The 24,768-nt window shown below is 41.4% G+C and overlaps 3 protein-coding genes across 4 annotated transcripts in view; 2 read left to right on the top strand and 1 right to left on the bottom strand.

Moving 5' to 3' along the window:
• Positions 1 to 1,034: 1,034 nt before the first annotated feature.
• Positions 1,035 to 9,940, top strand: CCDC181 (coiled-coil domain containing 181). The gene is given in 6 exon segments (XM_063148289.1): positions 1,035 to 1,178; positions 4,066 to 4,208; positions 4,726 to 5,583; positions 7,594 to 7,740; positions 8,352 to 8,506; positions 9,081 to 9,940. Coding segments are annotated over 5 exon segments (1,401 nt in total). The 5' UTR covers positions 1,035 to 1,178; positions 4,066 to 4,088; the 3' UTR covers positions 9,202 to 9,940.
• A 616-nt stretch (positions 9,941 to 10,556) lies between these two features.
• Positions 10,557 to 18,862, bottom strand: BLZF1 (basic leucine zipper nuclear factor 1). 2 transcript variants are annotated; one of them, XM_063148290.1, is made up of 7 exons: positions 18,778 to 18,862; positions 17,211 to 17,267; positions 15,438 to 15,877; positions 14,607 to 14,806; positions 12,945 to 13,073; positions 12,118 to 12,337; positions 10,557 to 11,937 (listed from the first exon to the last, which is right to left on the bottom strand). In XM_063148290.1, the coding sequence occupies exons 2-7, from the start codon at positions 17,227 to 17,229 to the stop codon at positions 11,752 to 11,754; spliced, it is 1,194 nt and encodes a 397-aa protein (XP_063004360.1). In that variant the 5' UTR covers positions 17,230 to 17,267; positions 18,778 to 18,862; the 3' UTR covers positions 10,557 to 11,751. The 2 variants fall into 2 exon arrangements, with proteins under 2 accessions (XP_063004360.1, XP_063004361.1); XM_063148291.1 differs by lacking the exon at positions 18,778 to 18,862 and adding an exon at positions 18,673 to 18,752.
• Positions 18,863 to 18,906: 44 nt separating this feature from the next.
• NME7 (NME/NM23 family member 7) overlaps positions 18,907 to 24,768 on the top strand; it is an 88,835-nt gene continuing 82,973 nt past the window's right edge. The window contains exon 1 of the mRNA XM_063148292.1: positions 18,907 to 18,980. Coding sequence (XP_063004362.1) covers positions 18,978 to 18,980 — 3 coding nt within the window. The 5' untranslated portion in view covers positions 18,907 to 18,977. The remainder of the gene's footprint in view (positions 18,981 to 24,768) is intronic.

Below are 24,768 nucleotides of genomic sequence, written 5' to 3'. Positions count from 1 at the left end.
CAGTGAGCTCTGTGTGTGCTCTGTGGGGAGTCTGGTGGTCACACATCTCTTTGGGGTCCTGCTGGCCTCAGGGGCACAGCATCCACTACCTGTGGGGTGTTTCATTCTCTCTAGAGGAGACTGCAACCTGCCACCTCCCTTCAGCTCCACTGAGGAGCCTCATCCTTCTCCCCCTGCCAGGCCCCCTCTGGCTCCATAGGTAAATCAGGGTGGGTTCTTTGGCCTTTTTTTTTTTTTTTTCCCAGATGGAAATTAATTCAGAGCATTTCCTGTTTTGCTTTTTTGTTTGTTTGGTTTTGGTTTTTTGTTTGTTTGTTTGTTTTGGGGTTTTTTGTTTTTTTGTTTTTCATTTCCAAGTTCAAGGAGCAATGTGTGGTTAACACAGAGAGGTGTGTCTCTGGAGATTCAGTGCTGTCTTCATTAGTGGTGAGACGCTGGAACAGGTTGTCCAGAGAAGTTGTGGATCTCCCAGCTCTGGAGGTGTTCAAGGCCAGGTTGGATGGGGCTCTGAGCAGCCTGATCTTGTGGAAGGTGTCCTTGCCCATGGTTGGAGCTTCAAGATTCCATCCCAATCCAAGCAATTCTATGATTTTGTGATTAACAAAAGCCCAAATCCTGACACTGCTGCCTCTTGGGCTGATCCGATTGCTCATTGCCAGCCGGAGCATGATGAATAATACAACACACAAACCGAGGCTGCTTCCTCACGAATACATAATTTAACAGCATCAGAGAAGGGCTTTCGGCTGAGCCGCTTGCCGCACTCCTGCCCCTCCCCTGGTGCGGTGTGTACTCCCGCTCCCCTCAGCGTTCTGCTTCCCCACAATTGCCAGGCCTTAGGTGGAATTGTGCCACAAGGAAACGGGAGCACGGGGCGGGGGGGGGGGAGGCCTGCCTCCATGGCAACAGAGCGGTGCGGCCCAGCCTACTCGCGGGCGCCAGAGCCCAGCAGGAGGCGGCGTTTGTCCCTCGGGAGGCGACGTTTGTCCCTCGGGAGGCGGTGTTTGTCCCTCGGGAGCCGCCGTGGCGCTGTGCGGTTCCGCCGCTGCCACGGCAACCGCAACGCCCGGCGGTGGCAGCAGCTCCTCGTCCCCGGCCGGGAGCAGCGGCGCCGGCGTGTCCCAGGGGAGCAGGGAATGCGGGTGAGGACGTTCCCCACTGCCTCGCGTGGAGTTCGGGTTCGTGGATCTGTGTATGCGTGTATGTTTTAGTGCAGGACAAAGAGACAGAAATCCATCGCTCTGTCGCGCCTTTTGTTGTGACTGTGCCTGACTGTAATCGCGTAGAGATGTTACTAAGTCGTGCAGATCAAATGGTCACAGCGCACACCCTCCACAGACACACCCCAAGTAGAGCAGAAGCAGGTGTAAATGAAGATTTGAGATTTTTCTGAATACTTTCCGTCCCTCTTAATGCTGAATCCCTTTACTTCATAATATCCAAAATAGAATAGGAGCTGATTCAGGATTTTCTGGTGTCCCTAAGGCACCAGAAGGACATAGCATAAGAAGGATATGGAACTGTTGGAACAAGTCCAGAGGAGGCCACGAGGTTGGTAAGAGGACGGGAGCACCTCCCCTGTGGAGACAGACTGGAAAGGTTGGGGCTGCTCAGCCTGGAGAAAAGGAGATTGTGTGGGAACCTCATTACAACCTTCCAGTACCTGAAGGGACCCGAAGGGAAGCCGGAGAGGGGCTCCTTGTCCCGAACTGCAGTGGCAAGATAAGGGGAAATAAGTACAGACTGAAAGAGGGGAAGTTTAGGTTAGATAAACGGAAGAAATTTACTGTGAGGGTGTTGAGACCCTGGAACAGATTGCCAGGGAGACGGTGGATGCCCCATCATGGAAAGTGTTGAAGGCCAGGCTGGATGGGGCTTTGAGCAACCTGGTCTAGTGGGAGGCGTTCCTGCCCATGGCAGGGGGAGTTGGGACTAGATGATGTTAAGGTCCATTCCAACCCCTTAACATTCTATGATTCTATGAAACAAGTCATTGAATTGGAAGTTCTCTCTTCAGCCGTGGCTACTTTATCTTACAACAGAAGAAGTTGATTTTTATGCTTCTCCCCATTATTACACTTCACCTAAATAAATGAGGCAGCATGTTCAATGTGTTTGTATTGAGTGCCACAGACTGATGTGAACATATTTTTTTAAAGGCACAATTCAACTGAGCAGCTTTTGTATCTGCTTATCATACTAATGAAATCACAGAGAAATAGTTCTTTTGTGCTGAATATGCACTAGAGCAAAATAATCTCCATTAAGATCCATTGGCATCACCCAAACCAATGGTATTTGTTAAGGAAGGGGTATTTCCCAGCAAAAATCATTACGTGTTATATGAGGTGCTGCAGGAAAAACATGATGGAAATAGATACAGTGTGGAAAGCCAAGGCAACAGTCTGAATGAGCTCTTGAAATTTAAATTCTGAGAAATCTAGTGTGAATGAGTGATTCCAGTGGCAAGTGGTAGCTAAAAAGAAGTGAAAAAACTGACAGATTTTCTTGAACAACATATGGATCAGAGAAAACAAAGAGCTTTTAAAAGTTTCCGTACAAACCATTTTGCAGCAAATGCCCAGCTTTATTACAACTGTAAACCAAATCTTGACTAATCTTTGAGGCTTAAAAGAACATCACTCTTTACCAGCATAAAATACTGAGTTCTAAAGAGCAGAGCTGGTGTTCCTGAGAATAAATAACTGAGAACTCAGAGATGCTCATCAGAACTCAAAACAAAAGCTTGGAAGAATTTAAGCAACATCTGCTGGATGAAGGGGTTTTTACAAAATGCATAGATGGATTTGACAGTTCAGGTGCAACCCTTGTTGATTCTCTGATTCTGTGATTCTTGTCTGGAAGGGCAGGATGGTCATACAGCAAGAGTTTGCTGTTCTAGGGCAAACCAGAGTCAGACCTCTCCCTTACAACTCATATTGTCTTGCCACGTCATCACAGAATGTTAAGGGGTTGGAATGGACCTCATCAAATCGTGACCTTCGTGCCATGGGCAGGGACACCTTCTGCTAGACCAGGTTGCTCAAAGCACCATCCAACCTGGTCTTGAAGACTTTCAGGAATGGGGCAGCCACAGTTTCCCTGGGAAACCTGTTCCAGTGACTACTTACCACCAAAACAGCAAAGAATTTCATCCTAATATCTAACCTAAAATTCCCCTCTTTCAATTTGTACCCATTACTCCTTGTTCTGTCACAACAGTCATGATCTTTGGTCTATTGAAAATGACACAGATTAATTCTCCTAGAGACACATAGAAGTGGCACCTTCCAGCCTACAGCAGATGGTACAAAAAGAACAGGAATGTTGAATAATTGATGTTTTCTTCTTCTGTGCTGCTTTTATAAAAAGTAATAAATTATTGAAGGAATGATGAAGGGCTAAAGCTATAAACAGAGCAGAATCAGCTCTCTAGGCTTGTGAGTGTGTCTGCATCTTTAAACTTTTGCATCTTAGAGGCCTTGTACTGAGAGAGCTGAGCTGAGGGGCAGCAGGCAGTCAGCCTGAAGCACCAAGCACTGGCAATTAAGCAGTCCTTCAGGAGCTGGAGGCAGCTGTGTGCTATGCAGTACAAAGATTTTTTTATAAGATTCAGTCCTTTAAAAGATTTGGTCCTGCTCATCTTCAGTCTTGTCATGAGCATGATTATATCTAGCCTGATTAACATGTTAATGAGTGTTTAAAGTTATACTGGATTTAAACAAGCTAAGGTATAAACAAGGTAAGATACAAGCAAGAAGTTGTAGCACTTCTAGCTAACATAAAATGGTGGTCTCTTTGTCCAAGCCCAAGGCTAACTGTTAAGAGATCATGAGTTCTTGTTTAAGCTCTGTCAGAGACATTAAATTCCCTTGAATTGCTTTAACTCAAACTTTCTTCCAGTAGCCAGAGCTGGAAAGGCCAAAACCAGTCATGTTTATGAGCCATTGGTGATCCTTAGTCCTGAGGTGGCACTGTCTAACATGCTTGTATTAATACTGCTCACAAGTTGGATGGGGGTGTCACTACAGTTTGAAAATGTTTTATTCCTTCTCCTTTTTGTAGTATTACTCTAACACATCATCAAAATGAGTGAAAAGGAAGCTCAAGGAGATGTGGGTGATTCAACAGAAAATGCAGAATATGAGGATGATTTTGAAAAAGACCTAACTGATGAAGAAGAAAAACAAAACCCCGGTGAAAAGGAGGTATTTGTTACGTTAAATACTAGTGGTGTTATTTAGGAGACAAAATTTAGTAATATTTGGAATTATAGGCACAAATTCAGTATAGCTTGAAATGTGTAGGTGCATTCACTGAATTTTGACAAGGAAAGTTATTTGGATTTATAGTGAAAAACATTTCAGCAAACTGGTTAGTTTTGTTCTAATATCTGTCAAGCAAAAAATTCAGTGTTCATTGAAAATGTTACTTTTTTTTCAAAAGTACTTCTGTGTTCCGTTAACTGTTTGTATAACACCCATTGCAGTTTTATGCTGTCACTAATCACTTTACTGATTAGTTAAACTTTGTGTGAATGTGAACATGAAGAAAATGAAGAGACTTGTTAGTGCCAAAAAAGCTGTTAGTTATGACGTGCACTATTTGACAACCTGGTTTAGAATGCAGATAGTTTGTACTCCTCTTCTCTCTCACTGTTTCTTTCCTCTTTCTTTGATAACTCTTCTGTTGAGAGAAAAGACTAGTTTATTTTATTTTTTTTAGAATCCTGAAGAAAAGGAAGAGGATGTTGAAGCAAAAATTCGTAAAACATCAGACAGCTTTCAGGAAGACAATGAAGAAATGAAAGAAAATCTAGATCAGCCTTCAGAGGAAGATGTAAATGTGAAAGTATTATACTCTAATGAAAAGTATTTGCAATCTGGGGCAGATAGTGAACAGGACGACCATGAATCTGATGCTGAGAGAGAAAGCTCTATCCAGGAATCCAAGCTGGAAAATGAGCAGGAACTGGATGAGGGAGAGGATGAAGAAATAAAGCGTTACGTCTTGGAAAAGATTGAAGAAGCCAACAAAGAGCTGGAAAATCAGGCTCCTGTGCATGGAAAAAGAGAACGGAAGTTAAAATTTGTGGATGAGGTGGATCTTCATCCAAATGGTGCTGAAGTTGGTAACACTGACCTTGTAAGAGGAGACGTTTCAGATGGGCTGTCTCAGCTGAATATTTCTGATAAGGGACAGAAACACACATCACTTTCAGAACGTGCTGGCTCAGGTGAGGAGAAGACAAATGGTAAAGTTCTAATCGAAATAGATGGAAAGTTTGAACTCTTAAGTTTATGTGATATTGAAAGCTAGGGCATTTTAGCCCCAATAAGTGTTTATTTTACAGATATTGAAACTCAACAGACTTCAGAACCCACTGACGCTCAAGGGAAAGAAATGCCTCCATCTGACTCTAACCAGCAGCCAGATTCTGCTTTGAATGGTGCAAAAAATCTGGGAAAACAGAAGACTGAGTCTGCAGACGTACCCGCGAAAAGCTCCACTTACACTCTTACTCCCAGACAAAAAGAATTAAGGAAGCAGATAGAACTGAAGAAAGAAACACTGAGGAGACGGGTAAATATATAGAGAAAAGTAAATCACAGTGACCATCCTGTTCCTCTGCTTCACAAAGACCATGTGCTCAGGGTATTTACACCTTGATAAAACACCTTGATAAAAGAGGCAGCAATAATAGTTGCACTAGTAATAATAACAACAATAATAAAAACAACAATTCTCTGGGGTTTGTATAGAATCTTTCAAAGCTCCTTTCCCAGAGTGGCATAGGACCATGCCTTGCTCAGAGGAGAAATGAAGCATTTATTTAATGCATCCTTCATAAATGGGCCTTCTTCTGTTACAGTTTTCTGACTGCTTTTGCTTCTTGGCTCTCTCTCTACCTGTAGGTTCTCTTTCAGTCCTACAGTTTATGGAATGTAGCACATGGTGTCACATCTGCACATATTATACTGCAGTGCAGGAATTTTATATGAACCACAGTAAGGCTGGGGCACATCTGGGTACTGAAGAAGTATGGATTGGGCAATTATCACACGGGAGAGTGCTCAGTCATAACATTTACATTGAACATTTACATAGTAGAGTGACTGTAAGAACCCTTTTAATTCTTTCTCAGCTCATTACACAGAAAAAAAAATACAATAGAGAGTCAGCCTCTGATAGCTGTAATGAGAACTTCAGAAATCTTTACCAGAGAGTTAAAAAATGTTGATGTTTTTTTCTTCTTTTTGCATTATAATGATACAATTACAAAAAGGTAACTTGTTATGTGAGTTACTCTATAAAAGCAGCCTGAAGCATCTGCCATTTTTCTCTGCCATGATGTACTAATTAAGCTGGCTAAGTAGCTTCCAAGGTTACTTTCTATCTGTGGAAAGAGCTCTAGCCTGCTTTATTTGAAAAGGTTGCTGAGGCTCAGCTTAGTAACGAGGGGAATGAAATCTGATGAGGAATTGAAGTGGTTTTTTTGTGCACACAACACTAGATCTCTTGAAAACATGCTCTGTATATTAAATGTAAAATGTAGGGTGATGAGGGGAAGGAAGGTTATTTTCCTAACAGTGTGTGCTAAATTTTTTCCTTTCTTGGCTGACTTATGGAAAAGTAAGCATGTGTTACCTTATTTCTTCATTCTGGAATTGAATTCTTCCATTCTGTGATGGATTTCACAGACATTAAACATTTCTTGACTTTACTAGAATCTATCTGCTTCATTTTGGTGGCGTTTCTTTCATTCCAGTAAATTAGAAGTGGTAAGTTGGAGGATATAAGGAAGTTGTATGTAGGTGGGAGGAAGACCATCTATTTGCAAGATTAGATTTCTCGAAGTATTGAAATGAGTTGGGATTATAGCTTTTGTGTCAAGGAGAGTAAATCCTGGTAAAAAATGTCTTAATTAGCTTTCTGGAGCATTAATTGAAACTTTTTCTCTTCCTTGTAGATACTTATCCTTAGCTAAAATGTAATTAATAAGTAAAAGAAACTTTTCTCAATTTTGTAAATATAAATTTGTGCAGTTGAAAAAAGCCTGAAGCTATTAATACTCCTTAAGTCAATACATTGCAACTTCATGTCCAAAAAAGGTCCTTATAAATAAGGTAGTGCCTGCAATCCATGTGTTGCCAAATATCCTTTAGGGTTCAGTGGTCCATCAAGCCAGAGAGCTGCATTTATTTTTAAAATGCATCCATTTAAAGTGATTCTAAGCTAACTAGAGATATTGGGCAGACTTAATTTTAAGAGTTTTTGCCTGATGCTATTTGAATGTCTGTTAGTCAAGAGGTGTCATGGAAATGGAGGTAATCACAAAAAGGGCTAGACTGAAAGTGTCTGAATATATCACAAGCAGAAGTGCTCCAAGCAACTTCTTCCTAAATGTTGTATCAGCTGTGATGCAGTTTTTGAGTATTCTTGTTTCATCTGTATTTTAGTGTGTCTCACGCTAAAGTACAGATGAAACAAGAATACTCAATTCCAATGGCTTATTTATTGCCTGCAACACTCTTTGCAGATTAGGATCATTCTCTTAAAAACCAAGTTTATTCAGTTTTCCTTCCACCTAAGGAAGAAGAAAAGAACAAGGAACTAGAAGAAATGAGGAAAAGACAGAACGAAATAGTTTTTAAAGCATGGTTACAAAAGAAGAAAGAACAGCTTCAACAAGAAAAGCGAATTCGTCGTGCAAAGCGGCTGGAAGAGCTGAGGCTCAAAGTAAGGTCTCCCTAATCTGGAACTGGGATTTGTGGTGCTCATGTTAAATAGGAAAGCCAAATTCTAAACCTGCCTTCTTAGCTAAATGTGTGAAAATTTACAGCAATGGGAAATGTTCTTGTTACATTGTTTTCGGCGAAGAGGTAGACCTGCAGGTTTATGATTGATCTGTTTAGCAGAGTGGCTTGCAGTGTAGAAGCAGCACACATGAATTTAACTATAAAATCACAGGGGATACAGTGATGTTCCCATATACCAGGAGAAGGCCTTGATTGAGCCCTGAGTGAGCAAGCAGCGAGAAGCTGCTTGGAGTGTGTTTCTTGCCATCAGAACTTGTTAGTAAGCAGTTAATGCACATGACCCAATCAAAACCTGGAGATTCAGATGCTGTTCTAAAGAAAAATCTAAATTCAGTACTTTTTTTAACATGGTGCTTTGAATGCTTGCTCATGTATATATTCTATGCCAGATTAGCATATGCTCTAGTGTGTTTATGAAGTGTATTTCATGGAGGGAAGATGCCAGCAGAATACAGAAAACCCCTATTATAATGAGATTTACTTATTATTTACTGATAACCCTTGTGTATACATGTCTTTTTTATTAATTAGGAGGTGCACAGGGATCCAGAAGAAGCCTACAGTTTATGGCTTAAAAAAAAACACCAACAATACGTGAGAGAAAGACGGATAGAAGTCTTGAGACGCCAAACTGAAGAAGTGGCCTTTTATCCAAGCCCAGAGGATTGTGACAGAGCTTTTAGAGAGTGAGTGGGGTCATTCCTAAGAGACCACATTTGAAACTTCTGTAGTCTGTCATCTCAAACTGTAGCTGTTTTATGGTATATCTTTGCTACAGAAGTCCTCATTGTTTTGGAGGGGGATTTTTTTTCATATGAATATGCCCTTTTAAACTTACACCCTAAAAAAATACATCAGTTCCTTGATGTTGTTTGTTCACTGCTCTGAAATTATTTGTCAGAACCTGAGAGGAAAAGAGTGAATTACTTTTGCTAAAAAAGGGATCTTCTCCTCTAACCCTTGTTGCCTGTTCTGGAGCGACCTTGGGTTGATTCAGTCCATGAAATGAGCATAAAGCTAATCCAGTTTAACAAAAGGGGGGAGGTAAAGGTGTGTACAGAAGGAGGGGAATTGGGGTGGGAAAGTAGTGCTGTGTTTGGGTATGGCAGGCTTTTAGACTGTCTCAGCCATGACACCCAACTTCACCCTACGAGACACGGTGGGCCACAGTTAAGTGGGGGACAAATCTCCTTTGAATGGATAATGTAAAGCTTGAAATTACAACTGCCAGTACTTCTGGTCCTCTTTCTCTCTCCGCAGATGGCTGAGAAGGAAGAGAGAAGAGAAACAAGCAGCAGAACTAGCTGCTAAAGAGAGAGCAAGGCAGCTTAGATTAGAAGCCAGAAGAGCAAAACAAATGCGGAACATCCACTATATTTAATTCAGAGCCCAAATTCTTTTGTTTCTCAGATCATTACAGTTGAAAATTTGATGTAGCCAGAGTTCTTGGTGACAGTCTTCTTAATTTTTATGGCTTGAGTTTTTGTCCTTTACAGCTACTGACTTTTTGTGGTGTTTTTAAAGCTTTCAAGCAAGTTTAACAATTACCTTCAGTTACAATGATTTTATTATCTATTTATTTGTAATTTAGTCAAAAAGCCTGCTTTAATGCATAACTCAGGGATCTTCTTGGTTTAACCAAATCAAAATGAGTGCAAGATGTATAAATGAGGGTGGCAGATACACATTCCCTTCTTTAAAAGGCACTTTATACTCATCATGGATTCCTGGATGCAGGCTACTGTGTAAAATGTTAAATTTTTGGTGGATTAATATTGCTGTTTGATACTGCTAGTGATTGACTGTGCAAGGTGTTATATTGTTGGAAAATGATGTTTCTTGTACCATGTCCTATTGATCCATTGACCAGCTCTAGACCAGAGGACTGTGTTCTTTTAGGTTTCTGGAAAGTGGTGATTGAAGACTAATGTGTAGGTGATCATGCAACAGGTTTTGAAACTTACTTCTGTGAGTCATATTCAGTAGCTCTCTATTCCACGGAATTAAAAGCTTGTGCAAATTATGACCTTTTTCCAGTAGTAAGGAAGCTAGGATCCTTATATAAATGTCAATGTTTATTATAATAAATCTACCAAAGTACATGGCCTTACCCAGCTAAATTGTGAACTCTTGATAGAGATCATGCCAAAATCTCATGAAATCATGAAGTTAGTGAACGAAGAAGAGCATTCTGTCCAGCTGTATGCCCCAATGGATGTCATGATCCTGGCATTGCTTTTAAATTTTTCAGCATTCACAGTGTATTCTGGGAGCACTGCAGTAGACAGAAGTGTAGTAGATGCAAAGCTGATTTGTTGGTAGTATTTTTCTTGGTTATTTCTGGGGCTAGTTACAGGCATATTGAGAGCGTTGGTGTTGGACTGGAGGCTGCTCTGTTGCAGCTTTTGCCAGCATAGAGAGCAAGCATGGACACAGAATGAAAATTTCACATGCTCATGGGACACATAAGTAGCAGGTGCCTTCCTCCTCCCAGTACCTTTCCCTGACACCAAAGGCACAAAGAGCTTTTTGTGTCTAGCAAGCAAATTCAGGAGGAACGTTTGCAAAGGTTCACACAGACCATCTCCCTCATTGTACAAAACTACAAAAGAGATGCTTCTCAGTGCCTCACACCAGCAGAGTGAAGAGTTTTACAATTCAATGTCATTTAGTTCCGTTTATGTTACAGAGAAATCTGGGTCAGAAATGTGATTTCATTAAATCCAGAATTACAGCTTGAAAGCAAGCAAAGGAAGTTTATTGTAGCTTTCTTCATGTAAACCAAATCAGAAGCAGCAACAGCAAGAACTTACAGCTTACATATTCTGATCCTGGGTATGAGATTCAAAAGAAAACTGGGTAAAAGCAACCATTTCAGAAACCTTCTCCCTAAACTAGACAGCTTCATATGGTAAATTTGGGGGTCAAACTAAGAAACTTAAATAGGCTTCTGTGGATTTAGCAGATTGTCTCCTAAAAGTTCTCTTCAAACCTATGTAAAGAACTTCAAATCTACATCAAGATTATAAAGTCATACAAGTAAAAAAATACTTTTTTTTTTAACAGTACCTATGCAAACTTAGTGCTTGTCTTCACCTTCCCATAATACTCAGGAAGACCTTGGGCAAGGACTGAGTCCTAATGCCAGGCCAGGATTCAATGCTGTGTACTAAAGAAGTATGTCAGTCTGCCCTTGCTGAGGATCAGCTATGCAGCAACTTCACTCTAGAAGCTGAAACAATGGAAAAGCCATTATTTCAGCTCTATGGCAACACAAGAAAAACCTGACCCCACAGAGTTTTCTAAAACCCACTTGAAAGCAGTTACTACTTATATATTATAGCTAGAGTTCATTCAAGCTTTATCTCCTTGACAGGAGGGCTGACATTGCATATACTCTGCTTTCAGAACTTACAGCTATGAAGAATCATTGCACATACTCCTTTTTATAGCTAAATTTAAAAGGTAGAACATAGACTTGAGGGCTGGCTGTTCGTTACCTTGGCTAAACTTAAAAACCATTTACCATTACTTTAAATTTAGACATAACTGATCAGCACTTCATTTGCTTTGGTACAGTAACACTTCTGTCTCCCTCTAAAGGGAAATTCATTAAGATTTGCTAATAAGACTATAAATGTCAAATAGTCAAGAGCATCTCTATGCTCTATAAATTAGACCAGCATAATGTTTTTCGTCTTGCCTTTGTATAAGAAAATAAGCAGCTTTCCCCACTGAGAAGTGGTAGAAGCATCCCAGAGACTATGGAAATCCTGTCAATCCGTAACTTCAAGAGGTAGAGAAGCAGAAACTGAATAATTTCCAATGCCAAACCCACCCGTTACGGAAAAAGGACAAAGGGAAGCCTGCTGAACATCAACTAGTGTAATTCTTCAGAAAGAATGCAGGTGCACCTTCCTTGGCTGGGCTTTTAAAGGGCTATCAGCTCTCCTTGACAGTGATTGCAACAATTGAAGGTGACATCTTCATATCTTGTATATGGGTGAAACCTTCCAATACTTTTCTTTGTGGAAAGGAAAGAAGATGGAGAAGTCTCAGAAAAAGAAACTTCTGTTGATGTTTCTGGATGTGCAGCTGGATCCAGTACACGTAGCATCTAAGGATGGAGAAATTGACACTGAAAATACTTTTATACAATTTAATGTGCTTTTTCTTTCTCTTAAGAGCTAGGATTTCTGCTCAAAAGCCATTTGTCATCTTTTTTCCAACGTGAAAATGAAACATCTGTTTACCCAGAACTTTAATATAAAGATTAACATGCATCAAGAGCTCTTACCATTTCAGCCATTTTCTCAGCAGGGGTATTGCAAAACTCCACAGCTGTTGAAGTCTTTTTTGGACTGTTAGTGCCAACATTTCCTAGAAGATGTGAGCTTACAGCTTTGGCTAGCTTACAATTCACAGCTGCTAGCTCTGTTGTAGTGTAAGGCTGGGCACTAGGATAGTATGTCTGTTGTCTCCCCCACTGAAGAGACACCATGAGCTCCTCCAGCAGCCTGTGCAGAAAGAAAAGAAGCACTGCTAGTGGGGTTTGTATATTCTATATTGTATAACCAGCACCCAGCATACTTCAGAGGAATCATCTCTTCCCAAGGCTTACTGCATAAGCTAAACCTTAAACCAAAGAAATGGACCAAAAAAAGTGTTTAAGAACAAGGAGACAAATGGGCTATTCTCCAAGCCAAGGCCTCACCAACACAGGTGATTAATCCCGAGAACACTTATTTGACATCTGGCAGAATAAGCACTATAAAGTTCATGTAGGTAGAAGAATCACTTCTTTGGTATTTTGCAAGGAAACAGAGAAGACTTGAAGTCAAGTCAGTAAGTGATTAAAGAAAGAAAGCCTGAGGATGTGAGGGATGTCAGTTCCATAGTTTATTACCCTTAAGACCTCAGACCTCTAGAGAATGAAGGAAGTACTCTATTACTTTTGCTCTTTCAGCTCTAAGACTGGAGAGTGACCATACTATACATCAGCATTAATTGATTTTTGTGGAATATCAGAGGAAGAAGGGAAAGTTATTTGATTCTCCTCTAGCCTAAAATAAACTGACAAAAATGAAGTTTGCACAGAGGTAATCTGGATTGGAAAAATCATACTTGTGTGTATCAATCATCTCTTGACGGAACTGATCACGTTCATTCAGCAAGTCCTGGATTACACTTTGTGCATCCCTGGTTTGGCGCTGAAGAATTGCTCTGGTATTGGTCAGTTCATCAGCCATCACCCTGCAAAGGAAATCTCCAGTCAGTAGTGCAAGTGAACAGCTTGAAAGTCAATTTTTCTACTACAGCCCATAATTTGTCTGCTCAAACTGTCTGCTGTTCTCTGTCCCCTCTCCCATGCAGAGCCTATATCAACCTAATAAGGAATAATTTCTGTTCAACTACAGCCAACACCAGTGCAAGATTATGTTTTGACTGAGTTTAAACAATCTTAGGTCACTTAATATAAATATAATAACAGACATTTCAAAACACCTTGAGAAAGTGTACATTGACAAGGTTCCTGTGAAAGAAAAAGCTAAATACATTTTTCTTTTATTAACAATTCTCACAAGTATGTTGTAATCACGTCTGTTCACTCTTCTCTAAAAATGGAAGCTATGGCTGTAAGACTGCATTCATTTACCTCTTTGCCCTACCCAGGGGCTATCACCAGATGCCAGATATGAGTGTTTAAGAGCTACAAAGGAGAGAGCTGTTGTCACATTTGCTATACCATGAGGCTTGGCACTACCCCTCCAACAGGCATTTCAAATGCCTGTGATATTCCAAATGCAAAAACCAGAATAACATTTTAAATAACCACCAGTTAGAAATAGGAGATAAAAATGAACCAGAATGTTACAATATTGAAGAGTGTTACTTCAACCACACTGCTGAGACTCACAGCTCTGATGTCAGAGCTCCTCATAATGTTAAAAACCCCCCAAGTTTACCTAGTAACTCTTGCTAAGACTTACAATTACCGTTACACCCCATATGTAACACAAGTTACCATTCACCCCATATGCTGAAACTTCTCCAGCAAGTTAAAGGGAGGAGACTGTATTCTATTGCCATTTTCTTCAAGCAGGTCTTTTATGATATGCATTAAGCATCATAATTCAGTCAATCATATCCAAATATAGTAGAAAATTAAAAGTCCTAGAACACTATTTACAGATCTGGTAAGACAACTAAGCAAGTTTAAAGTCACTGTCAAATAGGATTTTGACTTTCAGACCTGCTTTTATGGTTAAAGAAGTAATAGTAATGTCCTGAGCAGTAACACAGCCAGTGTTTAATAAAGAGGTCGCCCTACTCTTTCTTCTATAGCAGATCGCCAACTCACTATAAGCAGAGCTCCTAAACACATCAGCTTCTTCTCAAATTGATGACTGTACCATTCTTGAGGGGTGGGGGTAAAAATCAACCAACTACCTAACTAAGAAAAGTCAGATGCCTTAGAAGACATTTTTATACCCTAAACTGCATGCATTTTTATCAAAATTAAGAGCTTCTATTACTTTCTTGACAAGAGCTGTAGTTGAGATTTTAGGAGGGCTAGGACTCACTGTATTAGCTCTGAAAAGCAGGACTATTCAGATTTACAAGGAGCTTACTTTCTTTATACCTTTCCTGTATTCTCAGATTTCACAGTAGGTATCGCTATGGCTCTTGTGGCTGTCCTCTGCATATGAAACCACACTGCAATGAGTGTATGTGATGAAAGACTGAAGGAGAATGCTGTTAGGACAGCTCCATGAGAGCGAATACCTGCTTGCTAGGAACTTGCTTCTCCACACATCACATTGTATAGACATGCGCTCCAACTGCTCCGACAACTGAGCCATATTCCGGCCCAGGACTTCGTTTTCTAGGATGAGCTGGTTCTTCTCACGAGCCATCCGTTCAAAGTGATACTGCAGATCATCCCCAACAGAAGCAACAAGTAATTTCTTCAACTCCCGATTGACCTAGAATTAGACCAGACTCTCTTGTAACTATCTATAGAGAATAAACACTCTTGAGAATGCAGTGCAACTTATTGCAAATTGCTAACAGTAAACTGTCTTTCTCTTTCCAGAATGGGATGTGTCCAGGCAAGCATAAACATTTGAGCCTAATGTACATCCAACACCTTCTGGTTTAAATTCTCACAGTCAAAGAGGAAGAATGAAAGCCTACTGCAGGAAACAAAGTTTCAGTAGTATTCAGCTCCTGAATCAGTAAGGTAACAAAGGGTAAGACAAGACATCCACACATGTATGAAGTAGGAAGTTATAGTCAACCTTTCTACGGTTGGCATAACACTTTCCATTTAGAGATTAAGGAGCAAAGTCTTTCCTCATGAAAGATTCATTTCTCTGCAGCTATCTAGTGTGTTTCTCCTAGCTAAGTCTTTGACTCTTTCATCTGTTGTCAGAGAAGCAGCACTGGAATACTTTGATGTACTTCTATTCTATATCTTAGCTGGTAAGTTCAAAAGGGAACGTATTTATTTCAAGGCTAAAGTGTCATAGCAGTTCTCTTTCCTCACATTCACAAACTGCTTCTACAAACCAAAACAGTTCAGCTGTGGGAGAGAAAACACCTTTAACTTCTTACCTCGGTTTGTATACGCAGCTGATTAGAGAGACCTTCTTTATCTTGTAACAACCGCTTTTCTGAATTCTTTAGCTTTTCAAGTGCGTTTTTCAGCTCTATCTGTTCTTTCTTGGGATCTGTGGCTCCATCTGACTCATGGAATGTGTCTCCTTTATGTCCCACAGATTTAGCTACCTTAGCATTTTTAGTTGGAACAGCATGGGTGATGGCTGCTTTGGGGACTAATATTCTAATAGCTTCAATCTCTACTGATTTATCTGCATGTACTTTCCCCAGCTGCAGAACTCCAGGACTCAGGGAAGAAGCTGTCTTTTTATGGGGGCTGTGGTGGATGTGATGGCTTGCAGTGTTGGCTCCAGTGATTACTTCCACTGCTCCAGCTGTTTGCTCTGTTTCCATGCCATCTCCAGGTCCTCGAATGGGTCCTGAGGCATCATCAACTGAAATTTAGAAATTGTGGAGGAAAAGTTTACCACCTTTCACTTGGTTATAGCATCACTGTAAGTCTTCCCTTAATTTATGCACTTCAGAGTTGGAGATTTTAATTGTACACTGCATGTGTCAAATAGTCCATTGCAACAGTGATTATCAAGCACAAGTCAGAAAATCATAGAATGGTTTGGACTGGAAGGGACCTTCAAGATTATCCTGTTACAACACCCCTGCTGTAAGCAGGGTCACCTTCCACTAGACCAGGTTGCTCAGGGCCCTGTCCAACCTGTTCTTGAACACTTCCAGGGATGGGGCATTCACAACTTCCCTGGGAGCCTGTTCCAGTGTCTCACCACCCTCACAGTAAGCCCTTACTCAAATGTGCACTGCTCATTAACAACAGCAGTACAAGACACAAACACTGATCTGAATTGCATTTATTTTAATTTGCTGCTGCCATACAAGATTAAATGCAGACACAAAAAAGAACTTTCCTGGAAAAAAAACTTCTTGACAACATTACTTATGGACTGAAAACAAAATCAGGTTTTGGGAGCTGGCAGAATCAGAGCAGTTTCATTTAAAAGGCAAGAAGAAAATGAAAAACAGCTATTACCCAGACAGCTACTGACACCTTAAGAAGTTTAGCAGACTTTTAAGTACTAACAGATTTTAGCTGCCCTAGTGAAGGTTTTAGAAAAGCCAACAACCCAGTCCCGCTCCACTTCTGAACTACAGACTCCAGCATTCCCAGTAATGCTACATTCTGCTCTATAGTCCCCAATATACATGACATTTACTGAAATTAATTTTATTTAAGTCCATTAAGTTTTCAGCTGAATGAATCATTGTAGTACTGTTTCCTCACAATGGGTGAGAGATACAAAGTTTCTGAGGGCATGGCTACACATTCTGCTTTTTTTTCTCATACCGAAGGCAGTAATGTGAGCTTGCGTCTTCTATCCAAATATTAATGGATTTCAAAAATGCTGTAATAACACCATTAATTGCCTTACTTTCAAGTTTGCTGAATCAGTACCAACAGGTTCTAAATACCAGAGGAGGCTGTCAGACAAGTGTACAGACAGATCACAGTACCAGTGACAATCTTATTTTTCAGTATCAAGCTGGATTAGAAAAACTACATTCAATTGCTGTTCCATCCAGGCAGCTCTGGTTTTCACTGCAATAATGAAGTCACAGAACTACTTCCTCATAGCTACATAAAAGGAGTAAGTTTAAATGAAAGGAGCCTGGTATACAGTGTAACTCTGATGTTTAGAATTCCAGTTAAAGTACTTTTTTAATCCAGTCTGCTTAGATGTCATATGAACAACCTACCTTTTTCTAGAGATGTCATTTTCTCTTTAGCAGTCAGCTCTTCCTAACCAGGTAAGTCTGAGGAAGAAATAAGGAGAGGGGGAAAAAAAAGTCTTTAGCAAGGTAACTGCAGCAGTTAATCTTGGATTATCCTGTTTTCTAGTAAAACCTCAAAATTCCAGTTCAGTAGCACAGTGAAAAAAAACACATCAAAACAAACGGGGAAAACACAAAATTATAAAAACTACACCAAAACACACAGAGTTAAAAGGAGAAGATTGTGAGTCTTCTGGCACTTGTGTCTTTTTTTCACCAAGAGCTGCACTTTAACTCCTTTGCATTGCTCCTCATCTTGTTTAGTTTCCATTCCTCTTTTTTTTTTCTAGTCTCCCTCCCTCCTTTTTTCAGTGAACCCCCATCTTACACTTTCAAAGTCTGTAACACTCCCACAGTACAACTGCATGACCGTGCCAAGATAACCTAAAATAATCCCAGAACCACAAGAAAAAGAAATCCCACACTGTGCTTCAAGCATATGAAGAGGTGAGGAGGAAACAATGGCAGCTGCACAATTCCTTCAGTCCTGCTTGCCGAAACAACCTTTTTGATAGGGCCAATTCTCAGTCAAAGAAGGAGCCAGTGCCCTGAGGGGGTGCACATGGTTAGTTTAACTAACAACAAATGCTGACCTCCAGTTTGGCCCAAACCACCATCCTGGCCATTTTCTCCCTTACCCACCAAAGGTATTGGCCATTGCCTCATCCACAGAGCCATCCACTCTCAATTATACAAGTCACTCATCCCTCTTTTCTAGGGTCTAAGTTCCTTTGAGATCAGTACACTCCTATCTTATTTGGCTGGCTTTTTTTTCCCTGAAAAAAGGGATTCTCCCCATTATTCAAGGGAGATCCCCAGGACCCTTGCTTCCTTTCCCTGTAACAATAACTGAAATGGTTTAACTACAGCTTTTTAACTTCCATCGCAGCAACTCTCTGCCCTAAAAACAAAATGGCAGCAGCGAGCACACTGCTACTTTCGGGTTTCCAGACTAAAGATTTGTTTTGTGTCAGGCAGGTTTATCTTTTGTGATTAACAGAAGGACCTTTTCGTCCTTGAGCTTTCTCAAACTACAGATACAAAGATGTCTCACCATCTGTTGCTTCTACAACTGGAGTTGTGTGTTTCCTTACTTAATAGCATTAGCTGTTAATCACCACTGCTGTTCGTTCCTTCTGACTCAGGATCTCTATTTACTTGATGAGAACGAGGAGGATAAAAGCATAGCTGCTCAGGAAGAGGCAAGAATACTCAACGAAAGACTGATTAGGAGCATTTGGGCTTATCTGCTCCATCAGACAAGCCCTGCCGGTGATCCTCCTCCTTCGGAGTTCACGCTACAATCTGGCCAGTTACGCGCGGGAGCACTGCAACCCTCCCAACATGTCCCCTCCTCCTCCCTCTCCCTCACTGCTTGCATCATTACCTCTCAGGACGCCGAGCCCCGCAGGATCCAGGGCCTCGCACAGCCACTGCCCGCCCAGCTCCCCGGGCCCCCTGCCCCGGCCCCCCTGCCCCGGCCCCGACAGACCGGCCCGCAGCAGCGATGTCGCGACAGCCCCCACTGTTGTCACCTCGGCGGCTTCCGCGTCCGGCGGCGGGCGGGGCGCCCCGCGTGTCGTGTCCGCTCCCGCCCAATCGCGGGCCCGGGCGTGGCGCTTCGGTTGCCGGGGCAGGGGCGGGCCGGGCATCGCCGTCGCGGCCGTCATCATCCTCATTACCGTCATCGCCATGGTGAGCGGGGACACGGGGCCGGGGACAGCGGCGGTTCCGCGGGCAGAGCCCCTCCGGGCCGCGGGAGGGACGCGCCCGGCTCCGCCCGGCCCTCGGCTGAGGGGCCCGCGGGGCGCAGCCGGGGGTGTTTGAAGGGGCCGTTCGGGCTCGTTGGTGCCCGGCTGTTGGGAAGCTGCTGCTGCTGCCCGCCCCGGAGCCGCCCTGAGTTGGGAATAGACTGTGCCAGGAGCTCGGGAGACCGGGCGGGAAGGCAGTGGTGCATTTGGAAGAGACAATACGTTTCAGGTGCCACAGTCGGCTATCCGTTACAGTCTTTATTCTTGACTGGATCTGCTGTGTAGTAATGCAGAGCAGACGACAGGATGCCGTTGCAGGGGCAGTAATAAGAAAAATCCAGTTTGCATTTTAATCTCCAGGAGGGTGGTTGGGCACTGGAACAGGCTCCCCAGGGAATTGCTGAGAGTTCGAGAAGTGTTTGGACAATGCTCTCACACATAGGGAGTGACTCTGGAGGCTGCCACGCGCAGGGCCTGAGTTCCACTCGACGGTCCTTGTGGTTCCCTTTCATCATAGCATACTCTGTGGTTATAATGAAACTCAACTGGGTCCCCGTTGCCCAAGATGGTGTGCAACCCCAGTGTTATAGAGCTGATTAAAAAATCAACAGTTTTGAGCTGCATTTTGTACTCAAACTCATATGCAGGACACATGCAGTAGCCAGGGACATGTGCCTGTGGGTGGGTCCATCCTTACACACCTGTCCTCAGCACCTCAGATTTTCCCCAGCCCCTCCAGCTGCTTATTTTGCACCTTGCTTTTGGAGCATTAACTAAAGATCACTATTTGCCACTTACATAGAAATGCCACTGTTTGTTTTCAGATAAAGGGGTTACAAGTGTTCTGTTTAATCCAGGTAAAACTGTAATTTTCAATTCCCCGTATTCAGTCGGCAGAAGTCCTGCTTTGTGAGTTGTACCTTAGGTAAAGCATTTGCTTTGTTTACATTGATTGTCACTGAGTTTGACGTGTTTCTAACCACCTTTTATTTCTGAGGTGACACCAACTTAACTTCATTAAGCAGTTCGAAACCTTATAGCAACCTCTAACAAAATGTTTCATGGCATATTTGTTTAATTTCTTGTGAAAAGCCTTCAGTGATAAACTACATGATCAGTTGTCATAATTTCATTGCATGATGATTTTTATAGGTTGCTGAGTTTTTTCCTGTTCTATTCTGTGCTGGAAATGATACCAGTGATTATTTGTTCTGTTCTTTGTGGTTAAAGATATTCCATTTTGTCTTTTATTTGTAGAAGTACTTGAAGATTTTAACTTTGCCCTTTCCTCATTTCACATTTTTCTTCCGTAAACAAATTCTGTTCTCTTAATAGTTTTCTTCTGGTAACTGTGGTTTTAAAATGTAGTCATTTTCCACTCTGCCTGCAGTTTTCTCTGAATGTGGTGTTTAACCTGCAGGTTTCTTCCCAGCTACATTGTGTTCCACTGCTGCTGAACAGAGCAAAATATTTGTTTCTTGTGTCTCACATCTTCATATTGTCAAAGTTAACATATTTGTTTTTTTCCTGAACTGTTTTGCACTCTCACTACAACCTAAAATATATCAGATTTCCTGTGATCTGGCCAATTTCTCCCCTCATATTTGAATTTTTATTGTAATACTTTGCATTTGTTTCTATAGAATTTTCATATTATCATGCTGATTTCTACTTCTAAGATGCTTGTAATCTTTCCCACTCCTTAGTTGTCAGCCCAGATTCTGGAAGTGTGCTTTCTCAGTGTCATTTTCAGAGTAGTAAGAAAAATCTGCAATAAAGCAGGTGCATGGCAGATCATTGTGGAGCACCATCTGACTCCCAGTTGGTCAGGGAAGTATTCCTCATTACATCTTCTTATGATAGATGTAACTGCTCTTTAGTTTAGGCCACAATGCCTTATTCAGTTTATCAGATTCTCAGGTGTCAGATTAAAAGCCTTATCAGTTGCCTTTTTGTCACAACTGTGGCTTGTCCCTTGCTCACTGTGTCAGGAAAAGATTTCTTCTTGACAAATTTTTATGTTATTGTTGTCTTAGATGTTCAATAACTAGCTATGTAATAACTGGTTCCATTATCTCCCCAAACACTGCCTCTCTTGCTCTTCTCCTGTGCCCTTGAAGTGTAGGACCTTTCTTCTCTGGCTTTGAAGAGTTACAGAGTCCTGTTGGTTTCTGTCATACTTCAAAACCCACTAATTTTTCCCCTCATATACCCTGCATTGTGGCAGTTCCCTAAAATGCATTAAGAATAATTTGGCAGCTGGGAGGTGATGGGAGAACAGATGTTTGGGAATGAGTGCTGCTCATGTGGACACAGGATCCTGGGAAAGGGCTGAGTTATGTGACTGTTGGATGCCATGATTTTATGCACCTGACCCATCTTAAAGCTGTTCAGAACATCTTTTCCCAGGAGCAAAGTCAGAATATAAAAGATGTCTTCTGGTGGATTCTAATACTTGACCTATAAGCTGGACTTTAGCCTCAGCATTTTAATTAGATTCTGAAAGTAATGGATTTTGGGTTAGGAAGCTTGACCAACCTTTAGTACTATGTTGCTTCCACTTAATCATGTTACTTCAGTAAGTTTTAATGTATATGCCTACTCAGATAAAACCTTTTACAAGTCATCTCATGGCCACAGAAAGAAAAAGGTAGTAACTTTTAGTGGAATCAGTTTGGACTGTATTTGTGTCATCCCCTGTACTCCACTCATGTGCAAGCAGTGCCCTGGAAGTGGTTGTGTGCATTGTGCAACTGGGCAGGCATACTGCTGTTGTGGCAGAAGCTGAGGTAAAGGGACAAATGTTCTGAAATATCCTGCAGTTATTAGTCAAACAGCACTTTGGCTTTACACCTGCTAATCAGTGGAGACCAGCTTTCCTTGTCATCAAATGGCAGCGTTTCAGTATTCTGCATTCTGGTGTCTGGTTTCTAATTGTGTGAGACCTGGCTGCTGTGGACAGGGAGCAGTAAATTCCCAAAGGGAAACCTGCTTTTCTCCACCCAAGATGTGCTCTCCCTCTTGGCTGCTGCAGTGCTTTGCTGTTCTGTGATGGTACCTTTCATACAATCACATACAGAGATGTATTTGTCCATGATCTTAACAACCTTAGTTTCTCTTGATTTGTGAGTTTGGTGCACTCTGACACTTGAAAGTGTTTCAGATATGGAAGTGCAGCGTTTTCCAGAGAACAATGGGCTCTGTTCACTGCAGATGCAGAGCCTGATTGCAGTGGAAATTCTGTGCCTAGGCACAATTTAGAGGATTTCCTTTTCTTCCGCCCTTTGAAACAGTTACTGTAATTTCAAAGTAGAATGCAGCTGCATTCTGACAGCTGCATTCTACATTGCAAAGACTCTTTGAACAACAGGACAGACAAATTATTTCCTTCTTGTGCATAAAGACATCAAGGCACATAAAAGCCAGGTGACTTGACTAATATCTGGTTTTGACCTTGTGGATGTAGAAGGAGAGAATTAGTGGAATTTAGCCCACTTCAACAGAAAAAGTGACACCTTGTGTGTTATATGTTTGCTGTAATTATTATTATCATCAGTTCATTAGTAAAACCACAGCTTGGAGAACATCAACATGGAAATCATCATCCTTTAGACAAGACAGGAAAGAAAAATGAGAATTTTTTAAAAGTGCTTTGATTCATCACTGGAAAATACTTCTTTTTTTAGAAATGGGTCTTAGGAAATGAATCGGGAATTTCTAGAACTTGACAATAGTGAGGCCTGGGTTTTCATGGCATGTTCAGATTTTCAGCTGAAGACTTTATAGAGGCAGAACAGCTCATGGGGCTGTGTTGGTTTACAGGAGTTTCTCTTGGGACCCAGTGATCTCAACCATACTGGACGATCTGATAAAATGGAATAATTTGATGAAGATCTGTCATTCAGAACTGCTCATATAAACAGACTAAACTCTTCCCTGCTAATAGACTTTCCTGAACAAATGCAAGTTTATAAAATGACATTTTGTAATTTTCAAATTGCTTGCTTCCTGTTGCAAAACAGCTGCCATTAAAAAAAAAAGGCATTTTAAACTCTTCCAGGAAACGTGCAATATCTCTGCAAAAGACACTTTCCTAATGCTTAAGAAATTTTGCTTCTTTGGTCTTCGAACAAAACTCAGTTTCACTCGAGTGACAGCTGGTGATTACATTGAATTTTCCTCAGCTGCACAGTGGCCTGATCCTGTTGGTTGAAAATTTGCAAGGCAGAACCAACCACAAAGACAATTCTCTGTACTTAATGTCCAACTCTCATTTGCAGTATTTCATCACAGGGGAAAAAAAATTGTATGCAGTGTAAGGAGAAAATAAGCAGAATGCTATCAGGTATTCTCTAACTTCTTATTTCATGGTGAGTCTTCCTGTGAGCATCAGGAGAGTGTCATAGTTTTGTCTTGAATGGTGATTGCAAACAGTGGAAATTTGCTTCTTCAGCTGGTAGGCTGTGTGCATTGCATAAGATGTAGCTGATAAAATAACCAATTCTTTGGCACTCTGTCAAGCAAGTTTGAAAACTGTCAAAACTGTTTGAAAACCCCCACAACTTTCCTTTGTTCCAAGAGCTCACTTTGGGTTTGATGTTGACATCTTTATGACATTATGTGCTTTATAAAATACCACCCTACAAATACAAAGTTGAGAGGTTTAGAATCCATGGGATAAATTACCTCCTACTGTAGCCAAGTCTTGGTTTTGGCTTGCAGAAATTACCACCTCTCCAAATGTAATTTTAGATTAATTGATGGCTCTTCTGATGGGGTGGCTCAAACAGGTGACATTGTGGTAGTCAAAGTTACCTAACATTGTCTTATGATAACTTTGATACTGATCTCCCTTTGTCACCCAGAGTTGTCTGTCCAGATCCTTTGGGTTGTGGGTACAGATCTTAATAACTGACATGTCAGTCCTAATGGTATGTTGGGTTTTTTAAATATATATATATTGCTAGAAACTCAAGAAGTTCAGGAATTACTCAGTGAACCAGTGCCAGGAATAAAGAAAAGTACAAACTTTCAGTTAGCAGTAAAAAATAATAGAATTTTGTGACAGAGGCAGTAGTTATTTATAGAGATGTTCCAGGCAGATGTGGGTAAAATTTACAGTTAACCATCAGAGCTCAGCACTTTTTGAAAGTACATCTAAATTGTTCTTAATACAGGAACCCAGGTAGTCTGTGTTAGATCAGGAGCAGCTTGGAAGGATGAGCATTACCTTTGGGCAGAGAGACACCAAGCTATAATTACAACCATAGAATCATCATTTAGGATGGAAGGGACCTCAGACCTGCTCAAAACAGGTCTAACCAGACCAGGCTGTTCCAGGCTGTGTCCTGGCAAGTCCTGAACATCTCCCAAGATGGAGATTGCACACGTCTGGGCATCCAGTGCCAGTGCTTGACTACCCACTTGGTAATTCTTTGTTTTTCTAGTGTATGACTGGAATATTCTGTGTTTTCCTGTGTGTCCTTTGCTTTTCTCTTGCTCTCACTGTGCACTTTCAGGAAAAGGCTGGATCCATCTTTTTGGTGTATTTCACTTAGGCAGTTGCAGACAGCAGTAAGGTCATGCTCAGCCTTCTCTAATCTGAGTGGGCTCAGTTCTCCCAGCCTCCTCGCGTGTCCTATTCTCCAGACCCTGAATGCCTTGGTGGCCAGAGGCTAAGCACTAATAACTGAGCCTTTTAGGTTTGATAGTGTCTGTTTCCTTTGAGCCAA

This window comes from Melospiza melodia, chromosome 2 (genome assembly GCF_035770615.1).
Source record: "Melospiza melodia melodia isolate bMelMel2 chromosome 2, bMelMel2.pri, whole genome shotgun sequence".
Taxonomy (NCBI): Eukaryota; Metazoa; Chordata; class Aves; order Passeriformes; family Passerellidae; genus Melospiza; species Melospiza melodia.
This window is presented reverse-complemented; position numbering and strand designations above follow the sequence as displayed.

Coding starts and splice junctions, on each gene's coding strand:
- BLZF1 (XM_063148290.1), bottom strand. Junction 13,074..14,606: donor AGCAAGTTCCTAGCAAGCAG/GTATTCGCTCTC, acceptor TTTCCTTTGCAG/GGTGATGGCTGATGAACTGA. Junction 11,938..12,117: donor CTGAGAAAATGGCTGAAATG/GTAAGAGCTCTT, acceptor CTCCATCCTTAG/ATGCTACGTGTACTGGATCC.